Source organism: Tachyglossus aculeatus, chromosome 8 (genome assembly GCF_015852505.1).
Source record: "Tachyglossus aculeatus isolate mTacAcu1 chromosome 8, mTacAcu1.pri, whole genome shotgun sequence".
NCBI classification, from domain to species: Eukaryota; Metazoa; Chordata; class Mammalia; order Monotremata; family Tachyglossidae; genus Tachyglossus; species Tachyglossus aculeatus.
Window position 1 is genome coordinate 16,082,257 of NC_052073.1, and position 18,245 is coordinate 16,100,501.

The 18,245-nt window shown below is 43.9% G+C and overlaps 1 protein-coding gene across 1 annotated transcript in view; it reads left to right on the forward strand.

Moving 5' to 3' along the window:
* Positions 1–11,492: 11,492 nt before the first annotated feature.
* GNAS (GNAS complex locus) overlaps positions 11,493–18,245 on the forward strand; it is a 133,688-nt gene continuing 126,935 nt past the window's right edge. The window contains exons 1-2 of the mRNA XM_038750374.1: positions 11,493–11,682; positions 17,464–17,536. Of these exons, the coding sequence (XP_038606302.1) occupies positions 11,544–11,682; positions 17,464–17,536 (212 nt within the window). The 5' untranslated portion in view covers positions 11,493–11,543. The remainder of the gene's footprint in view (positions 11,683–17,463; positions 17,537–18,245) is intronic.

Consider the following 18,245-nt stretch of genomic DNA (forward strand, 5'->3'; position numbering starts at 1 on the left):
TTGACTGATTCCTGGAAAAAGATTGCTTTCATCATCTGCCGTGAAATTCAGTTCATGTAAAAATCTTCATAATGATAGTAACAGTCATTCTAGTTTAATTAAAGTGCAGAAAGCATTATGTGTCTTAAGAACAACATTTCTATTTAAATCATGCAGAATAAGGATCCGTCCTCAGTGGAAATCTATTTAGTGTTTCCTGTACTATTACATTGTTACTATAGCTACATTATTTTTAGCTCTTGGAAAAAAATTACAATAATGCCATCTAATAAAAGTGATGGGTAAAGCTCTCGTTGGCATGGAATTATGTTACACAATTGAGTTTCTGAATGCTTTAAGTAGACTAAACTCTAGCAGGTCATCTGCTTCCACTCTAGAGGCCATTCCTCCCAACAAAAGAATAAATAAGAGTGTAAAGGAAGAACAAATTTAACATTTTTCTTTAAAAAAGATAACTTCAGGCATATGAAAGCACTCAGAAAAATATAATCATCATGAAATGCAAAATCACTGCTGTAACTTATTTAAAAAAATGTAAAACAGCACCTCTATAAGAGTGGGCGACAGTTTGTTACCATCATGATTAGAGTCCGTAAATGTAATTGCTATGTATGATCAAATTTTCCTCCTTTTGAATGCTATAATGCATTCAGTGGTTATTAATAGACTTTCAAGAGGTCTTCAAATAAACCCATATATGTAAAAATGGTCTTTTCAGGAGCTTTGTCCTTAATTCCCTAGAACTTTATCATTTAGCAAGAATGAAGCATATCAATGACCATTTGAAATGTGTTAGTAAATCTATTTTTTAGACTGTGGAGAATTTTTGAGTAGAAAAATTTGTTCTCCCTAGGAAACACGTTCCCTCTTTGTGTGGAGAATTTTCATTGAAATGAGTTTCACACAGAGGAATGTACTACTTAGAACTTTTTCTAGTCTCTAAACCTTCATTTGCCCCCAACCATCCTCCCCTCTGCATTGCCTGTGCATTCAAATCTGTATCCCCTAAGCACTTGTCATTCACTACACCCCCAGCCCCAAGGCACGTGTATGCATATCCTTACACTCTGCCATTTCCCCTTTCTGTAATTTATTTTAATGTCTGCTTCCCCCTCTAGACTGTAAGCTCCTTGTAGGCAGGGATTGTGTCTACCAACTCTATTGTATTGTACTCTCCCAAGTGCTTAGAACAATGCTCTCTGCACACAATCAGAGGTCAGCAAATACCAGTATTGACTGACTGACTGATTGATAGATAGGTTGCTTATTTAATGTCTGATGTGTCAATAGGGTTATCATTTTTTATAATAACACCCTCTTTTGGGGCCTATTTTCAGATCCATCTCTCTCCAGTAAAGTGTTACTGTAGGATCCATCTCACTTTAATATGTGCTGGGGATGTTGATAAAGGAGAGATGTCTAGTGACAGCAAATTTGTTATTTGAGGACTGCCGACCACAATATGCAGTCTTCCTTCAGGATTGACAGATGAGCCTTGGTCCCAAGAAAGCCAATGTGAAAATGTTGAAGGGGATTGTTTACTACTGAAGCCTTGTTACTTATACAAGTCCTAAGAAAAGTGCTGCCAGGGTTGTTCTTCATCCCTCTTAGCAAGAGGTCCTTCTGGTTGGGCTGAGGCTGTAGATCTTTTAAACCAGCTTTCCAGTTTCCAACTAGAACAGATCTCCTGAGGTTTGTGAACTTTCCGTTCCCCAAACATGCCTAACAGAGGAAGTGTCTCTCTTTTAAATGTCCCCCCCGGCCCCTTTTAGATAGTGAATTACTGTTATTTTCATTACTTATGTACTTAACTGAGCTGAATGAGGTAGCTCCCTCATCTATGGACATGACATGACCTCACCAATTGATCAATCAATCAACTGGAGGAAGGAAAAATGGCCTATTGGCAAGAGCACCATACTGGGAGTAATAATAATAATAATGGCATTTATTAAGCACTTACTATGTGCAAAGCACTGTTCTAAGTGCTGGGGAGGTTACAAGGTGATCAGGTTGTCCCATGGGGGGCTCACAGTCTTAGTCCCCATTTTACAGATGAGGTAACTGAGGCCCAGAGAAGTTAAGTGACTTGCCCAAAGTCACACAGCTGACAATTGGCGGAGCTGGGGTTTGAACCCATGACCTCTGACTCCAAAGTCTGTGCTCTTTCCACTGAGCCATGCTGCTTCTCAGCGAGTAAAGAGAGTAAAGGGAGTAAAGAGAGTAAAAAGACTTAAGTTCTAGTCCTGATTCTGCCATTGATCTACTCTGTGACCATGGACAAATCACTTCATGTCTCTGTGCCTCAGTTTCCTCAGCTGTAAAATGGGGATAGAATACCTGTCTGTCCCACCTCTTGGTCTGTGAGTCCCATTTAGGAAAGAGACAGGCTCTGATACTTGTCTGCTGGGTAACATTTAACTTCCATGTTCTCCAGTTTCCTCATCTGTAAGATGAGGATTAAATACGTGTTCTCCCTCACCCTTAGTCTGTAAGTCCCAAGTAGGGTCAGGACTGTGTCTGATCCAATTGTCTTGTACTTACCCCAACACTTAGCACAGTGCTCAGCATATACTAAATGCTTAACAACAGTAATAATAATAATAAACATAATAAGAACTATGTGCAATCTGGTTTCCTTGTTTCTACAGCAGCATCTAGCAGAATGTTTGGCATGGAATAAAGGCTTAATAAATGCCGTGGTTAATTAATTTAAAAAATGAGCAAACTGCATGGCTGTTTACCACATGTTAAACATAGGGAAGGTGGAGTAAATTCTGCTGGGCCCCTAGAACATTATGCACAATCATTAAATGCTAAATTACATCCACTGAAGACCATGGAGTGGGCTACCTTTGCATTTCAAACTGCAGGATGCAAAGATTAGTGTTCTGCTACAACATGTGTTTTTATTATATGATTCGCGTATAACATGGTGGAAGTATTAGAGAATATTCTTCTCACAGCACAAGTGTGTTCTGGATATAACTCAATCCACAAGATTGCATTTGGTATAGGAAGAAATGGTTATGCGCATGTGCATGGTCGAGGCGTGATGCTGCTTTACATCCTAACCTCGACCTCAGCCTTAACTTTGCAATACCATTCAGTGTTGTAGGTCTTTGCAATGCTACAGTATTCAATGCAGTAAACTAACAGTGAGTGGCAAGGGTATGCAACCATTCTGCTAGTGGTTGTCATAAACAGTAACAGAGGAATTTTCATAGAAAATTGTCAGTTGTGGTGGTGTCTTTGAATGATCTCCCTCCTAACCCAATAGTTCCCACTGAATCAATAGATACTATAAATGCGATTTTCCCATAACACAAGGTTTTTCAAGAACACATCCCCCATGTTATAACAGAAATTGCTCTTTTCTCCTCTCCCCTATTCTTTTTCTGTGGCTGCTCCACAGCTTTTGCTGAAGGGCTTATTCAAGTCCCATTACACTGGCTCCAATTCCTCCCCATTTTCCTGTTTAGTAAATAGGCCTACTTTCTCCTTCCCTTTTATACTGGCCAACTCTGTCTGGCCTGACTGACAGAGACAGGGCCATGTACTATTTACCATGATTGTTACCTGTCCAAGGAGCATGGGGTTAATTAGTTACGGTATTTACTAAGCATTCACTGCATCTAAGTACTGTGTTCTGTTCAATCTGTCTTGTCTGTCTCAGTCAGGAGTAAGGCAGTATTTATCACTCAAGTCGGGCAGACAGGGTGTGCAGCCATTGCAGTTATTGCAGGTATCTATCTGTTTTCCTCAAGCAGTAAAAGCCATTCAGGGATAGGAAATCATGACATTCATAAGCTTAATGGAAACCTTGAATTTCCAACTACCGTTACTGAGGTAACTGTTCCCTAATTTCCCACTAACAAAACTTTAAAAAATCAGGAATAAATACAGCTTTGTTAGAGGCATGGTATTTTCTTGTGAGCTACTTAAGGGGCAGAAGCAGGCCTATTTGTTTCAAAAAGTGCACAAAAGACCGTACATGAGTGACAACGGGATCATTTGTGACAAATGATGAGTTGTCTAAACTGGTCTGTTTGTTTAGCTTATTGAGACTGTCAAATTTGAGAAGCATTGTCTGGAACCACACGATTCTTAGTATGATAACTCAAACTTAGCTTGATAAATGTGAAATTTCACATTTTCAAAATCCTGAGATAGACCTTTCCCTGACCTCTTTAATCCTATCTAACACTTCTGAAAATGTTTGGACATATGTATTATATTGTATTTGTTGTGTTATATTTTCATTTTAGGATATTTTAATTAGGAGAATATATGTTCTCATTTTAATTGTGAGGTTTTAAAATCCAAACTTAAAATGAAAATTATTAAACACGTATACAACTTTGAAATTAGTGAAGGCGGTTGTTATTTACTTGCTCCACAACTTTAATTATTTTTGTCTTCTTTAGATATTCTGGAACCGTGATTAGGTGAAATCAGAGGTGGTGAAGTAATTTTCAAGTCAGTGTGACTTTCCCAGATCTGTTGATAAAAATCAGAACCGAGTTCTATCCATTCCAATTCATTTAAGAATAAATAATAATAGTAATAGTAATATTTGTTAAGCACTTACTATGTGTCAAGCACTTACTAAGCACTGGGGTAAGTACAGTGTAATCAGGTCTTACATGGGGCTCACAGTGTAATAGTAGTATTTGTTAAGCACTTACTATGTGTCAAGCACTGTACTAAGCACTGGGGTAGGTACAATGTAATCAGGTCCTGCGTGTGGTTCATGGTGTAATTAGGAGGGAGAACAGCTACTAAATGCCCATTTTGGAGAGGAGGGAACTGAGGCACAGAGAAGGTAAGTGACTTGCCCAAGGTTACACAGCAGACGAGTGGCAGAGTTGGGATTGGAACCCAGGTCCTCTGACTCCCAGACTCAAGCTCTTTCTGTTAGGCTATGCTGCTTCCACAAGAAGTCTCTGGGGTAGCTTGGTGTAAAGCTTTGCAAATTTTTCAGTCCACTTCAAATAAGTTTTTCATGCTTTTATTCTGGAGTTGCCATAGACAAAGTGGCATCATAGGTGAAAACTGGGGGACAACTGCAGCAGCTTGACCTGCTGCAGTCAAGAGAGAGTGGACTTTTTTGAGCAGAAACATCAAGAGGATTATGAGACAAGTAAAATGAAAGTAGCGGTAGGTACTTCAGCAGCAGACATGCCGGCACAAGAGGCCATTTTGGGGTGGGCATGTTGTGGTTGGGACTGTCAGTACTGTATCAGCCTTTTGGGCCACATTCTAACCCACAGGGACACTTTATCATCAGCATCATCATTTTGGAATACATTGAACAACTTTATATTCTGGGTTGGTTTCAGCGTTTCTTTAATTTTGTTGTCTTAAAACTAGGCATATGGTACATCTTCATTCAGTCGTATTGAGCGCTTACTGTGAGCAGAGCACTGTACTAAGCACTCGGAAAGTACAATTCGGCCACAGATAGAGACAATCCCTACCCAACAACAGGCTCACAGTCTAGAAGGGGGAGACAGCCAACAAAACTAAACAAGTAGACAGGCATCAGTAGCATCAAAATAAATAAATACAATTATAGGTATATACACATCATTACTAAATAGACAGAATAATAAATATGTACAAATGTACACAAGTGTTGTGGGGCGGGGAGGGGGGTAAAGCAGAGGGAGGGACTTGGGGCAATGGGGAGGAGAGGAGGAGCAGAGGAAAAGGGGAACTCAGTCTGGGAAGGCCTCCTGGAGGAGGTGAGCTCTCAGGAGGGCTTTGAAGGGCAGAAGTGAGCTAGTTTAGCGGGTGTGAGGAGAGCATTCCAGGCCAGAGGTAGGATGTGGGCCAGGGATCGACGGTGGGACGGGCGAGAATGAGGCACAATGAGGTTAGCGGCATAGGAGCGGAGTGTGCGGGCTGAGCTGTAGAAGGAGAGAAGAGAGGTGAGGTAGAAGGGGGCGAGGTGAAGGAGAGCCTTGAGGCCAAGAGTGAGGAGCTTTTGCTTGATTTGAAGGTTGATAGGCAACCACTGGAGATTTTTGAGGAGGGGAGTGACAGGCCCACAGCATTTCTGTACAAAGATAATCCGGGCAGCAGAGTGAAGTATAGACTGAAGTGGGGAGAGACAGGAGGTTGGGAGATCAGAAAATCAGTCAATCAATCATTCAGTGGTATTTGTTGAGCACGTCCTATGTGCACGGTGCTATTCTCAGTGCTTTGGAGAGTACAGTAAAACAGGATTGGTAGGCTTGATCCCTACCCAGAAGGAACCAACAGACTAGTGGAGGAGACGGATGTTCAATTACGGCTATGTCCCTGAGTGCACTGTTGGGGCTCAGGTGCGATGCTAAAAGGGTACAGATACTAGTGTTTTGCAGACACGGAATGAAGAGGGAGTTGGGGAAATGAGGGCTAAGTTGAGGAAGCCCTTTTGGAGGAGATGTGATTTTGGTAGGGCTTTGAAGGTGGCAAGAGGAGTGGTCTGTAAACACGAAGAGGAAAGAAGTACCAAGCCAGTTGACCAACTACCTCACTTTTCAGAACTCTTGGCATTTGCTTCCCTTTAAATGAACAGTTTCACTTGCTGTCATATATTTACAAGGTCACTTCCTATACTTCCCTACTTGTTAATCGTAGTTAGCTTTGTTTAACTGCACCCTTAGAGTGTTACTTTTAGTTTCCCAATTGCAGCTCATTATCCAGCAGCTATCTGGGTATCCTACTATCACCTGTCCACCTCACATAGCTTCCTCAACTAAGCCCTCATTTCCCCAACTCCCTCTTCATTCCGTGTCTGCCAAACACTAGTATCTGTACCCTTTTAGCACCCCACCTGAGCCCCCACAGTACACTCAGGGACACCTTACCTTATTGAGGTAAGACTAGTTCAATGCTAGGAGACTGACCTCGTTCCAGAACTTGGTCGTCTTTGTGATCCTGTCTTGCCATTTGCTCTTGGAGTAGATTGGCATCTGTAGGGAATCCAGGCCTCACAGTCATCGTGAAGTTGCGAAAACACTATAATTCTGTCAACTTTTAGTTGGGTCAGGGCCTATTGCCATGCTTCTTATAGCCATCTTCATTATAGATGTGCAGTAGTATCAAACATAAACGTCCCCCTTTGGTTATGTGCTTTATTTTAGGCTAGCATTAACGTCGTTATAAGATTATTTTTAAAAGTTCATGAAAGTAAAATGGATATAACATAAGCCACGATTATGTGAAATCTATCTCACAATGACCTATTTATCCCTTCCTGTTGTAACACATCTCTCATTTACTATCTAATTTACTACCATTCTCATTTTACCATCTAATTTACTACTATTCTCATATGAATAATACTTTGTACCCATAGAGCACCTTTCATCAGATGATGTCAAAGTATTTTACAAGCAAAGTAATTAATTAATTAAGCTTCACTATAACCATGTGAGGTAGGTGGGTGTAATTATAACCATTTTATAATAGAGGCAAGGAAAGGTTAAGTGGCTTGCCCAAGGCTATGCCTGTGAATCAGTAGCAAGACTGAGAAGAAAGCCTTAGGTGTCCTGCCCTGGCTATTGTAACCACCCCTGCTTTAGACTGGTCACTGATGGCGCTTGAGGATTTCTAACATCTCTCCGCTGGCCCAGAAGTCAGGTGCGGTTGTGCGACTTAAAGTAATGATGTCTGTGGAAACCTGAGAAGCTCGAGCATCTTTATGGGAGATGTCCCCTCCGTCTCCTCTCCCTTGCTTCAGTTATTGTGTTCCCTTCCCAAATATCACTGCCAAGCCAAGCTGTGGAACGCAGCAGCAGGGCCTGAGGTGGTGGGCGGCTGTGAGTTTAAAATAAACATTTTCGACCTAAAGTTGTCCCCTCTCCATCCCCCCGTCTTACCTCCTTCCCTTCCCCACAGCACCTGTATATATGTATATATGGTTGTACATATTTATTACTCTATTTATTTATTTATTTTACTTGTACATTTCTATCCTACTTATTTTATTTTGTTGGTATGTTTGGTTCTGTTCTCTGTCTCCCCCTTTTAGACTGTGAGCCCACTGTTGGGTAGGGACTGTCTCTATGTGATGCCAATTTGTACTTCCCAAGCGCTTAGTACAGTGCTCTGCACATAGTAGGCGCTCAATAAATACGATTGATTGATTGATTGGTGCCATTTCAGTGCTGGATGATGATGGGGGGGCTGGGGTCAGATCAGCAGAAAGCTGGACTTGACGAATGGCCCACCCTGTCCTGCTTTCGTGATGTTCACAGCTCGCACCAAAGAATACACTGATCATGAGACTAAAGCAAAATAGATGGCTGTGCCCTGGGTGAACACTTTCCTTCCCCAAATAAAAATGACGGTGGTATTTATTAAGCGCTTATGGTAGGCCAAGCACTGCAGTAAATACAAGATAGGTTCGACACAGTTCCTGTTCCACATGGGACTCACAGTCTACGTGGGAGGGAAAGCAGAATTTGAAGCCCCATTTTGCAGATGAGGAAACTGAGACACAGAGAAGTTCAGCCCTTAGTATGAGAAGCAGCATGGCTCAGTGGGAAGAGCACGGGCTTTGGAGTCAGTGGTCATGGGTTCAAATCTTGTCTCCAATTGTCAGCTGTGTAACTCTGGGCAAGTCACTTAACTTCCCTGTGCCTCAGTTACCTCATCTGAAAAACTGGGGATGAAGACTGTGAGCCCCACGTGGGACAACCTGATCACCTTGTATCCTCCCCAGCACTTAGAACAGTGCTTTGCACATAGTAAGCGCTTAACAAATACCATTATTATTAGTAGTAGTACAGTGCCTGGCACATAGGAGAAGCAGCGTGGCTCAGTGGAAAGAGCACGGGCTTTGGAGTCAGTGGTCATGGGTTCAAATCTTGTCTCCAATTGTCAGCTGTGTGACTCTGGGCAAGTCACTTAACTTCTCTGTGCCTCAGTTACCTCATCTGTAAAATGGGGATTAAGACCGTGAGCCCCACGTGGGACAACCTGATCACCTTGTATCCTCCCCAGCACTTAGAACAGTGCTTTGCATATAGTAAGCGCTTAAGAAATACCATTATTAGTAGTAGTAGTACAGTGCCTGGCACATAGGAGAAGCAGCGTGACTCAGTGGAAAGAGCACAGGCTTTGGAGTCAGAAGTCATGGGTTCAAATCCCCGCTCTGCCAATTGTCAGCTGTGTGACTTTGGGCAAGTCACTTCACTTCTCTGGGCCTCAGTTACCTCATCTGGAAAAATGGGGATTAAGACTGTGAGCCCCCCGTGGGACAACCTGATTACCTTGTAACCTCCCCAGCGCTTAGAACAGTGCTTTGCACATAGTAAGCACTTAATAAATGCCATTATAAGAGAAGCAGCGTGGCTCAATGGAAAGAGCCCGGGCTTTGGAGTCAGAGGTCATGGGTTCGAATTCCGGCTCCACCACAAGTCTGCTGTGTGACCTTGGGCAAGTCACTTAACTTCTCTGAGCCTCAGTTACCTCCTCTGTAAAAATGGGGATTAAGACTGTGAGCCCCACTTGGGACAACTTGATCACATTGTATCCCCCCCAGCGCTTAGAACAGTGCTTTGCACATAGTAAGCGCTTAACAAATGCTCTTATTATTATTATTATAGGAAGTGCTTAACAAATGCCAGTTATCATTATTATTTTGCCACAGGTTGCACAACCAGTAAACGGCAGAGCTGGGATTAGAAGCCAGGTCCTCTGATTCCCAGACCCTTGTTCTTTTCACTAATAATAGTGATAGTAATTGTTATGCTAGGTGTCAAACACCGTTCCCTGCCACGTTGCTTCTGGTGAATTAGCTCAGTTTTTTCCACTTCTCCCCTTTTGGGTGTCGGAGTGAGTTTTTCCTTTTGTAAAGGCTGGGGTGTCAGTGTCACTCGAAAGCCCCACATATTTGAGGGTGGCACTTGAGAAGGGGGCACGTGTAATAAATTGGGTGGGTGGGTGGGGGTGATTCAGCCAAGGCCCTGCATACCCTAGTCTTCACCACCAATTTTGAGTGCGGGCATGTGTGTATGAATATGCATTTTTCAGGGTCCGTTTGGAGGTTTGGTTTGAAGAGGGCGCCTCTTAGTCCTGACGTTTGGATATCATGTGAATGTTCCGTTCCCATGGTTCAGTGTGGGCTGCTTGCCCCACCCATTTCTCTCTCTCTCTCCCCTAATGCAAATATATATATATTTTTCATATATGTATATATAGTTAGATGCATGTGTGCACAGATGCATGTAGATTTTTTCGGAGAAAACTGGGCCAGGAACGGGGAAAGGAAAATACTGCCAATATTTTTACAATAATTTTTTATTGTGAAGGGCGGCAGGGGAAAAAGGCTCTGCTTTGGGAGACCCTCCGGGGGCCTCGCTGCTGGCAGTGGGTGTGTGTGTGTGTGTGTGTGTGTGTGTGTGTGTGTAGAAGCCCCAGGAATCAATCAATCGTATTTATTGAGCGCTTACTATGTGCACAGCACTGTACTAAGCGCTTGGGAAGTACAAATTGGCAACACACAGAGACAGTCCCTACCCAACAGTGGGCTCACAGTCTAAAAGGAAGGAGTAAGAGCCTGGAAATTAATCGTGAAAAAAAAAAAGAGGAGGGGAAAAAGGGGGGGTGGGGAGAGGGGGCTCGAAGAGAGACCTTGGGTTGGGAAAAAAAAAAACCCACCATTGGGAGGAGGAGGGGGAAGAAGAAGAAACCAGAGCCAGGGGAGGAAAAAATTCACATACACACAAACACACATTCAGAGGGAGGAGGCGGAGAGGAGGAAAAGGAGGAGGAGACCCCGCTGCGGCCGGGGAGGGGGCGAAGGGACGGGGGGGGGGGAAGAGCGCGGTGCAGCTGGAGCCCGGCCTGGGAAGGGGAATTTTCCTTTTTTTCCTGGTTTTCCACCCCCCCTCCCCCCACCCGTCATTTTTGCTTAGGAGTCGCGGTGGATCCGGGGGCCTTGTTTGGGTATTTTTGAGGAGCGTTGTGGGCGCCTTTTTTTTTTTTTTTTTTGGCGTGGTTTTTTTTTTTTTTTCTGAAGCGAAAAAGGAAAGGAAGAGAAATTGCCACCGAAGAGGAAGCGGCGGCCGGAGTTGGATGTGCCGGGGGGCTCCGGGGGCGTGAGGAGGGGCGGGGGGTTTTTTTTTTTTGGTTTTTTGTTTTTTTCCCAGCCCGGTGGGGGGGCCGCTGCGGCCCTGGGGGGGGTCAGGAGGGGGGGGGGGGCTCGCCCTGCCGCCGGCCCTGCTCTTCGCTGCTGCCGCCGGCGGCGGCGCGGCGGCTCGCACGGGAGAGACTCCCCCTCGGGCGGGCCGGGGGAGCGTGGTGGACGCCTCCGACTGAAAAAGGGGGCGAAAAGAGCGGCGCCATCGGCCCGGGCCGCTTTTCCAGCCTCAGCCGGGGAAGCGGAGGCCCACGGGGAGGTGGGGATTTTCTTCTTCTTATTTTTTTTTTTTAAAAAAGCCTCCCACCTCCCGTCTTTTCCTTATCCGCCCCCTCAGCCTCCACCCTTTTTTTTTTTTTTTTTTGGAGGGGGGGGGGCGGGCGGCGAACGGGGCTGACCGGCCGCCATGGGGTGCTTGGGGAACAGCAAGACGGAGGATCAGAGGAACGAGGAGAAGGCGCAGCGGGAGGCCAACAAGAAGATCGAGAAGCAGCTGCAGAAGGACAAGCAGGTCTACCGGGCCACCCACCGCCTCCTGCTGCTGGGTAAGGCCGGGGGTGGGGGGGGAGAGGGCGAATTGGGGGTGTGTTTTTGGTTCTGTCCCCCTTCGAGACTGTGAGCCCGTCCCTGTGTGTTGCCAACTTGGCTCCTGGTGGGCCCAATAAGTAGCCCGCTGTTGGGTTGGGACTGTCTCTCTATGTTGCCAGTTTGGACTTCCCAGGCGCTTAGTCGAGTGCTGGGCACGTAGTAAGCGCTCAGTAAATACGATTGATTGATCGAGGAGGCCGACGGGGAGACCCTCCCCTCCTCCCCGCTCCGCTCATTTCGTTTCCCTTTGCCCGCCGGCCTCGGGGAGGGGCCCGGCGGGAGGGGAAACGGGGGGCTGAGGGAGAGGCCCAACTGGGGAGGAGGAGGATGATGAGGAGGAGGATGTTTGTTAAGCGCTTACTAGGTGCGGGGCACTGTTCTAAGCGCTCGTGAGAGGGCTGTTTGGCCCTCGGGGAGGCCGGCATTCCGGGCGAGGGCTGCTTCAGGGGCCTAGGCGGAGCGGGGGAGCCTGAGGTTTGGGTGATTTCGGCCGACGAGGGACGGGGGGTGATGGGCCAGGAAATGGGGGGTGACCCGGGCGGCGTCGAGGAAGGACGATTGGGGTTGGGGCGGGGGGGGGCACTGAAGGGAGTCCAGAAAGAGGGGGGGCCCCCTAGGAAGGGGGAGGGTTCGCCCACCGCAATGGCTGTTGTGGAAGGGGGAAAGAGGAGGCCTGAGGAGGGTCGGGGTGGGGGTTGGGAAGGCGGGGGGAGACATTCATTCATTCACTCACTCATTCATTCATTCATATTTATTGAGCGCCTACTGTGTGCGGAGCACTGGACTAAGCGCTTGGGAAGTACAAGTGGGCACCATATAGAGGCGGGCCCTACCCAACAGCGGGCCCACAGTCTAGAAGCGCTTACTTGTGTGCCAGTCAATCAATCAGTCAGGGCAGAAAAAGGCCTAGTGTGGCACAGGTAGTGCTGGCTGCCCAATCAATCATATTTATTGAGCGCTTGCTGTGTGCGGAGCACTGGGCTAAGCGCTTGGGAAGTACAAGTGGGCGACGTATAGAGACGGGCCCACAGTCTAGAAGCGCTTACTTGTGTGCGAATCAGTCAGGGCGGAAAAAGGCCTAGTGTGGCACAGGTAGTGCTGGCTGCCCGATCAATCATATTTGTTGAGCGCTTACTGTGTGCGGAGCACTGGGCTAAGCGCTTGGGAAGTACAAGTGGGCGACATATAGAGGCGGGCCCTACCCAACAGCGGGCCCACGGTCTAGAAGCGCTTACTTGTGTGCAAATCAATCAGGGCGGAAAAAGGCCTAGTGTGGCACAGGTAGTGCTGGCTGCCCAATCAATCATATTTATTGAGCGCTTACTGTGTGCGGAGCACTGGGCTAAGCGCTTGGGAAGTACAAGTGGGCGACATATAGAGGCGGGCCTTACCCAACAGCGGGCCCACGGTCTAGAAGCGCTTACTTGTGTGCAAATCAGTCAGGGCGGAAAAAGGCCTAGTGTGGCACAGGTAGTGCTGGCTGCCCAATCAATCATATTTATTGAGCGCTTACTGTGTGCGGAACACTGGACTAAGCGCTTGGGAAGGACAAGTGGGCGACGTATAGAGACGGGCCCTACCCAACAGCGGGCCCACAGTCTAGAAGCGCTTACTTGTGTGCCAGTCAATCAATCAGGGCAGAGAAAGGCCTAGTGTGGCACAGGTAGTGCTGGCTGCCCAATCAATCATATTTATTGAGCGCCTACTGTGTGCAGATTGATTGATTAGAATAGAATATCAATTCTATTTATTTTATTTGGTTAGTGTGTTTGGTTTGGTTCTCTGTCTCCCCCTTTTAGGCTGTGAGCCCACTGTTGGGTAGGGGCTGTCTCTGTATGTTGCCAATTTGTACTTCCCAAGCGCTTAGTACAGTGCTCTGCACATAGTAAGCGCTCAATAAATACGATTGATGATGATGCAGAGCACTGTACTAAGCGCTTGGGAAGTACAAGTTGGCAAGGTATAGAGACAGCCCCTACTCAACAGCGGGCTCACAGGCTAGAAGGGGGAGGCAGAGAAGAAAACCAAACATATTAACAAAACAGAATAGATATGTACAATCAGTCAGTCAAGCAATTGTATTTATTGAGCGCTTACTGTGTGCAGAGCACTGTACTAAGCGCTTGGGAAGTACAAGTTGGCAACGTATAGAGACAGCCCCTACCCAGCAGTGGGCTCACATCCTAGAAGGGGGAGGCAGAGAAGAAAACCAAACATATTAACAAAATAGAATAGATATGTACAATCAATCAGTCAAGCAATCGTATTTATTGAGCGCTTACTGTGTGCAAAGCACTGTACTAAGCGCTTGGGAAGTACAAGGTGGCAACGTATAGAGACAGCCCCTACCCAGCAGTGGGCTCACAGTCTAGAAAGGGGAGGCAGAGAAGAAAACCAAACATATTAACAAAATAAACAGGATAGATATGTACAAGTAAAATAAATCAATAAATACGTACAAACATATATACAGGACTTATCTCAGGGGCCTCGGGGCGACAATCAATCAGTCAGTCGTATTTATTGAGCGCTTACTGTGTGCAGAGCCCTGTACTAAGCGCTTGGGAAAGTTGGCAACATATAGAGACAGCCTCTACCCAACAGCGGGCTCACAGTCTAGAAGGGGGAGGCAGAGAACAAAACCAAACATATTAACGAAATAAATAGAATAGGTATGTACAAGTAAAATAAATAAATATGTACAAACATATATACAGGATTTATCTCAGGGGCCTTGCGGGGACAAGTTGGCAACATATAGAGACAGTCCCTACCCAACAGTGGGCTCACGGTCTAGAAGGGGGAGACAGAGAAGAAAACCAAACATATTAAAATAAATAGAATATATATGTACAAGTAAAATAAATACATAAATAGAGTAATAAATATGTACAAACATATATACAGGACTTATCTCAGGGGCCTCGGGGCGACAAGTTGGCAACATATAGAGACAGTCCCTACCCAACAGTGGGCTCACAGTCTAGAAGGGGGAGTCAGAGAACAAAACCAAACATATTAACAAAATAAATAGATATGTACAAATAAAATAGAGTAATAAATATGCACAAACATATATACAGGACTTATCTCAGGGGCCTGGGGCGACTTATTGGACGGTGGTCGCCAGGAGAGAGGGTGCCCCCCCCTCCGCTGTAGACTCAAGAGGGACGTGGGGAACAGTTCCTCGTTGGCCATTGGAAGGAATGGAATCGGTCTGACCCTGGTGAAAGCATAATTCGATTAAATGCCAGCTCATATACGTTCAGAAATCCAAACCCCTTCCCCCTAATGGATCCTAAAACTAGCACTTGTTTCGCCGGCGCCCTCCCACCCAAAACGCGTAACAGGAATAATAATGTGTTGGTGTTAGTTGAGTGGGTTAAAATCAGATTTAAAAAAAATACGGATGTTTAGATTTATGCCCCTGTCAAACTTTTTTTTTTTGGTAGAGGGCAAGCTAGAACTAATATTTACTTCTTTTTTTTTTTTTTTACTTTTTTTACTAAAAGGGTTTGTAGTTTGGGTTAAGGATTAGGAAAATTCCATCGCTTATTTAAATGCTTACTTTTAATGAAAAAAGGAGGGCTGAAGAGTTGTACAAGTGAGTGGGAGAAAATACAGACCATTAGAGTGAAAGATTTTCCAGTTCTATTTTAAAATAGCCATTTTTTTCCATAACTTGGTCTTAGGGTGGTAATTCGCCAGAATCAGATCTAAGGTGGTATATTTTTATAAATATACCTCTGTTCACATCCAGAAAATCAGGCTGATGAAGAGGCATGGTTTTAAAAATTAAGAATTTAGTTTTTTCTCATGTCCATTATTTTTTAGCAATATCTATTTATTTGCACTCACTAGGCATTTAAATACCATTACTATTTCTTCAGCGAACGGTCCCTATTGGCATCAATCTAGAATTATAAAAAAATTGAAACATTCCATTAGTTGCGCCATAAATAGCTGAATTGTTTGTAAGTCTGGACCTATCACATAGAAACATGTAGGACTGTGTTAGACTGTGTACCAACAGCATGAATGCTACGCATAGAATACTGGGACATGATGGTTGTGAATGCTTAATAAGAAAACAAAAATGACACCTTGAATTTATGGTGCCTTGGCTACTTATTTTACATACATGCTTGAAAATTATCCCTTCAGGTGAATATTATTTAGGTGATTTTTATAAAAAAAATTCCATTTGACTAAATTTTACTGTAATTTATTAACATATTTGATTCAAGAAGGTGGAATCCTTGCATGTTTTTTTTTTAATTTCAGTACACCAGATTTGAGGAACGACATGTAAAAGAAGGAAAGCAAAAGGAAAATGCCAGAAAACGCCTGCTTAGAATATGTATTGTAATAGCTTGGGAATTCAGAAGCTGGGTTATTTTCTTCCTTGTAACTATGTTTACCGCCACCAAAGCATGTATTTATCTTATTCTGTGATATTCCCGTGGATTTCCTAACTGTGAACGTGGAAGTTCTTTGTATATATTGCATTATATTATTCCTCATTTTGATTGTCTCGGGTATGTTCTTGTTAGTATTTTTCATGCTTTAATTTGAGATGATTGAAAAGACAAACCTATCAAGTTAGGTTGTGTGCCAGAAAATAAAATAAGCATTTTTAACCCATAATTGATCAGTGAAAGGGGAGGAAGAAAGGACAGAGGGCATTACATTCTGAACAGGTTCGTTTGTGTTTCAGGAGGGTTAAAAAAAAACCTGTCAACCGAAGGACTGTCAAGGCTTAATGTGAGGGCACACACCCACTTCCGAAAGCAAGAACTTTCAATTCCCAATAAAAGAAAATAGAGTGTTTCTCTGTAAAATGAACTTCAAAATAAAAATTTAAAGATGAACCAAAATGGAGGCATCTGCTGTAGCAGTTGAAGGGTAGAGTTTGGAATCTTCCAATTCTGGAGTTGTTTCTGTGAAGTAAAGATGAAAGGGTCCAAGCAGTATGCCTAATTGACCCTGTGCACTTTTTCCTAGCTGTGCTCCAGGTTGCTGAGGATACAATGTAACAAAAAAAAAAAACCAGAAACCTAGATTTGGGTCTTGGAAAGGGTATTTAGGAGGGAGATAATTGATGGCTTACTAGGTATCCCTTTCACTTGTTTGTGAAACATAATTAGGTTGGATTCTCTAGAAAGACTAAAAGCTGTGGAGAGTATGGATGGGGTTAGAAGGTCCACTTGAGGGGTGTGGGAAAGGTGACTTCTGCAGCCCAAGGTAGGAAAAAATCAGTAGAAGGAAATTGCTGCCTGCGCACATTTATGGTCAGATGGATTGGTGGGACTGTATGAAGTGACTTGTAAATTACCCGATTTGTTCAGCGGGGATGTGGATTCCATGGGCATGCCTTTCTTTCTATTCCAGAAAGTGGTGATGGGCCCAGGAGGTTGCTGGGGAGTTCATTTGATTTTTTTTTTTCATAATGGCAAAATGGATGCATTACTACTTTTCCCTCTCTGTCTCTCTTCCCCATTCCTCAATTAAAAATAAATCTTGTCATTACTCTGGGAGAAATAGATGGTGAAACACTTAAGGACCCCGAGCTGGCAAATGACTTCAGCTGGACATTTATTTTTAGCAATGATTGCAGTTTCAACAAGATTACAGTTTGTTTCTTCTTTTGTGCCTTGTACCACTGGAAAGAACAACCCCATGTGCCCAAGTGTCTGTTCATGTTTCCTTTTAGAAACTGACTTACTTTCATTTTCTAGGTGCTGGGGAATCTGGTAAAAGCACAATTGTGAAGCAGATGAGGATCTTGCATGTCAATGGATTCAATGCTGAGTGAGTGCCTTTATGTTTTAGTCCTTTATGGAGATTTTATATTTTGAGCTTTTATAATTGGTAAAAATTAGTTATATATTGGATTTTACGGTTAGAATTCTGCATACCAGTCTACATTTGGAAAAAATTAAGAAGTATTTTTATTTGTTACTTTTTAATGGAGCAAACGTGGAAAAAAAAAACTTAACATCTTTACCGTTCAGGTAAAACAAAATTTATTTGAAGGAAGATATTAGACACTGACTAGCTAGGCAGGCTTCTGTCCTGCTACCTTCAGTGTATGAAGATTCTGCAAGGCGGACTCGATAGTAAATTTTTGTTGCAGTTTCTTTCATATCATGGCAGATATTGATTAACCCTTGGCTATGAAACATTGATTCATACAATTACAAATATGAATTTGTAGTAGTAGATTGGTCCTGAGCAAATTTGGTGTTCTTTCCCCAACAAGGAAGCTTCATTTCAATAGTTGCTCTATATTTTGGTTTACAGAATTTGTCATATTTAGTGGTAGAAATAATTTGTTGCTATAAAGCTACTTAATTTTGAGAACTTTTTATGTTTGACTTTGCTAGTTCATTTGAGTCTTTTGCAAGTTTGTGAGCCAAGAATTTTAAGCCTGAAAACCTTCTCAGCTGTTGGCCATTTGAATAGTCACTGTATGTTATGATCAGTCAAAGTGATTTCCTTTTTTCACCTGATTTCTTTT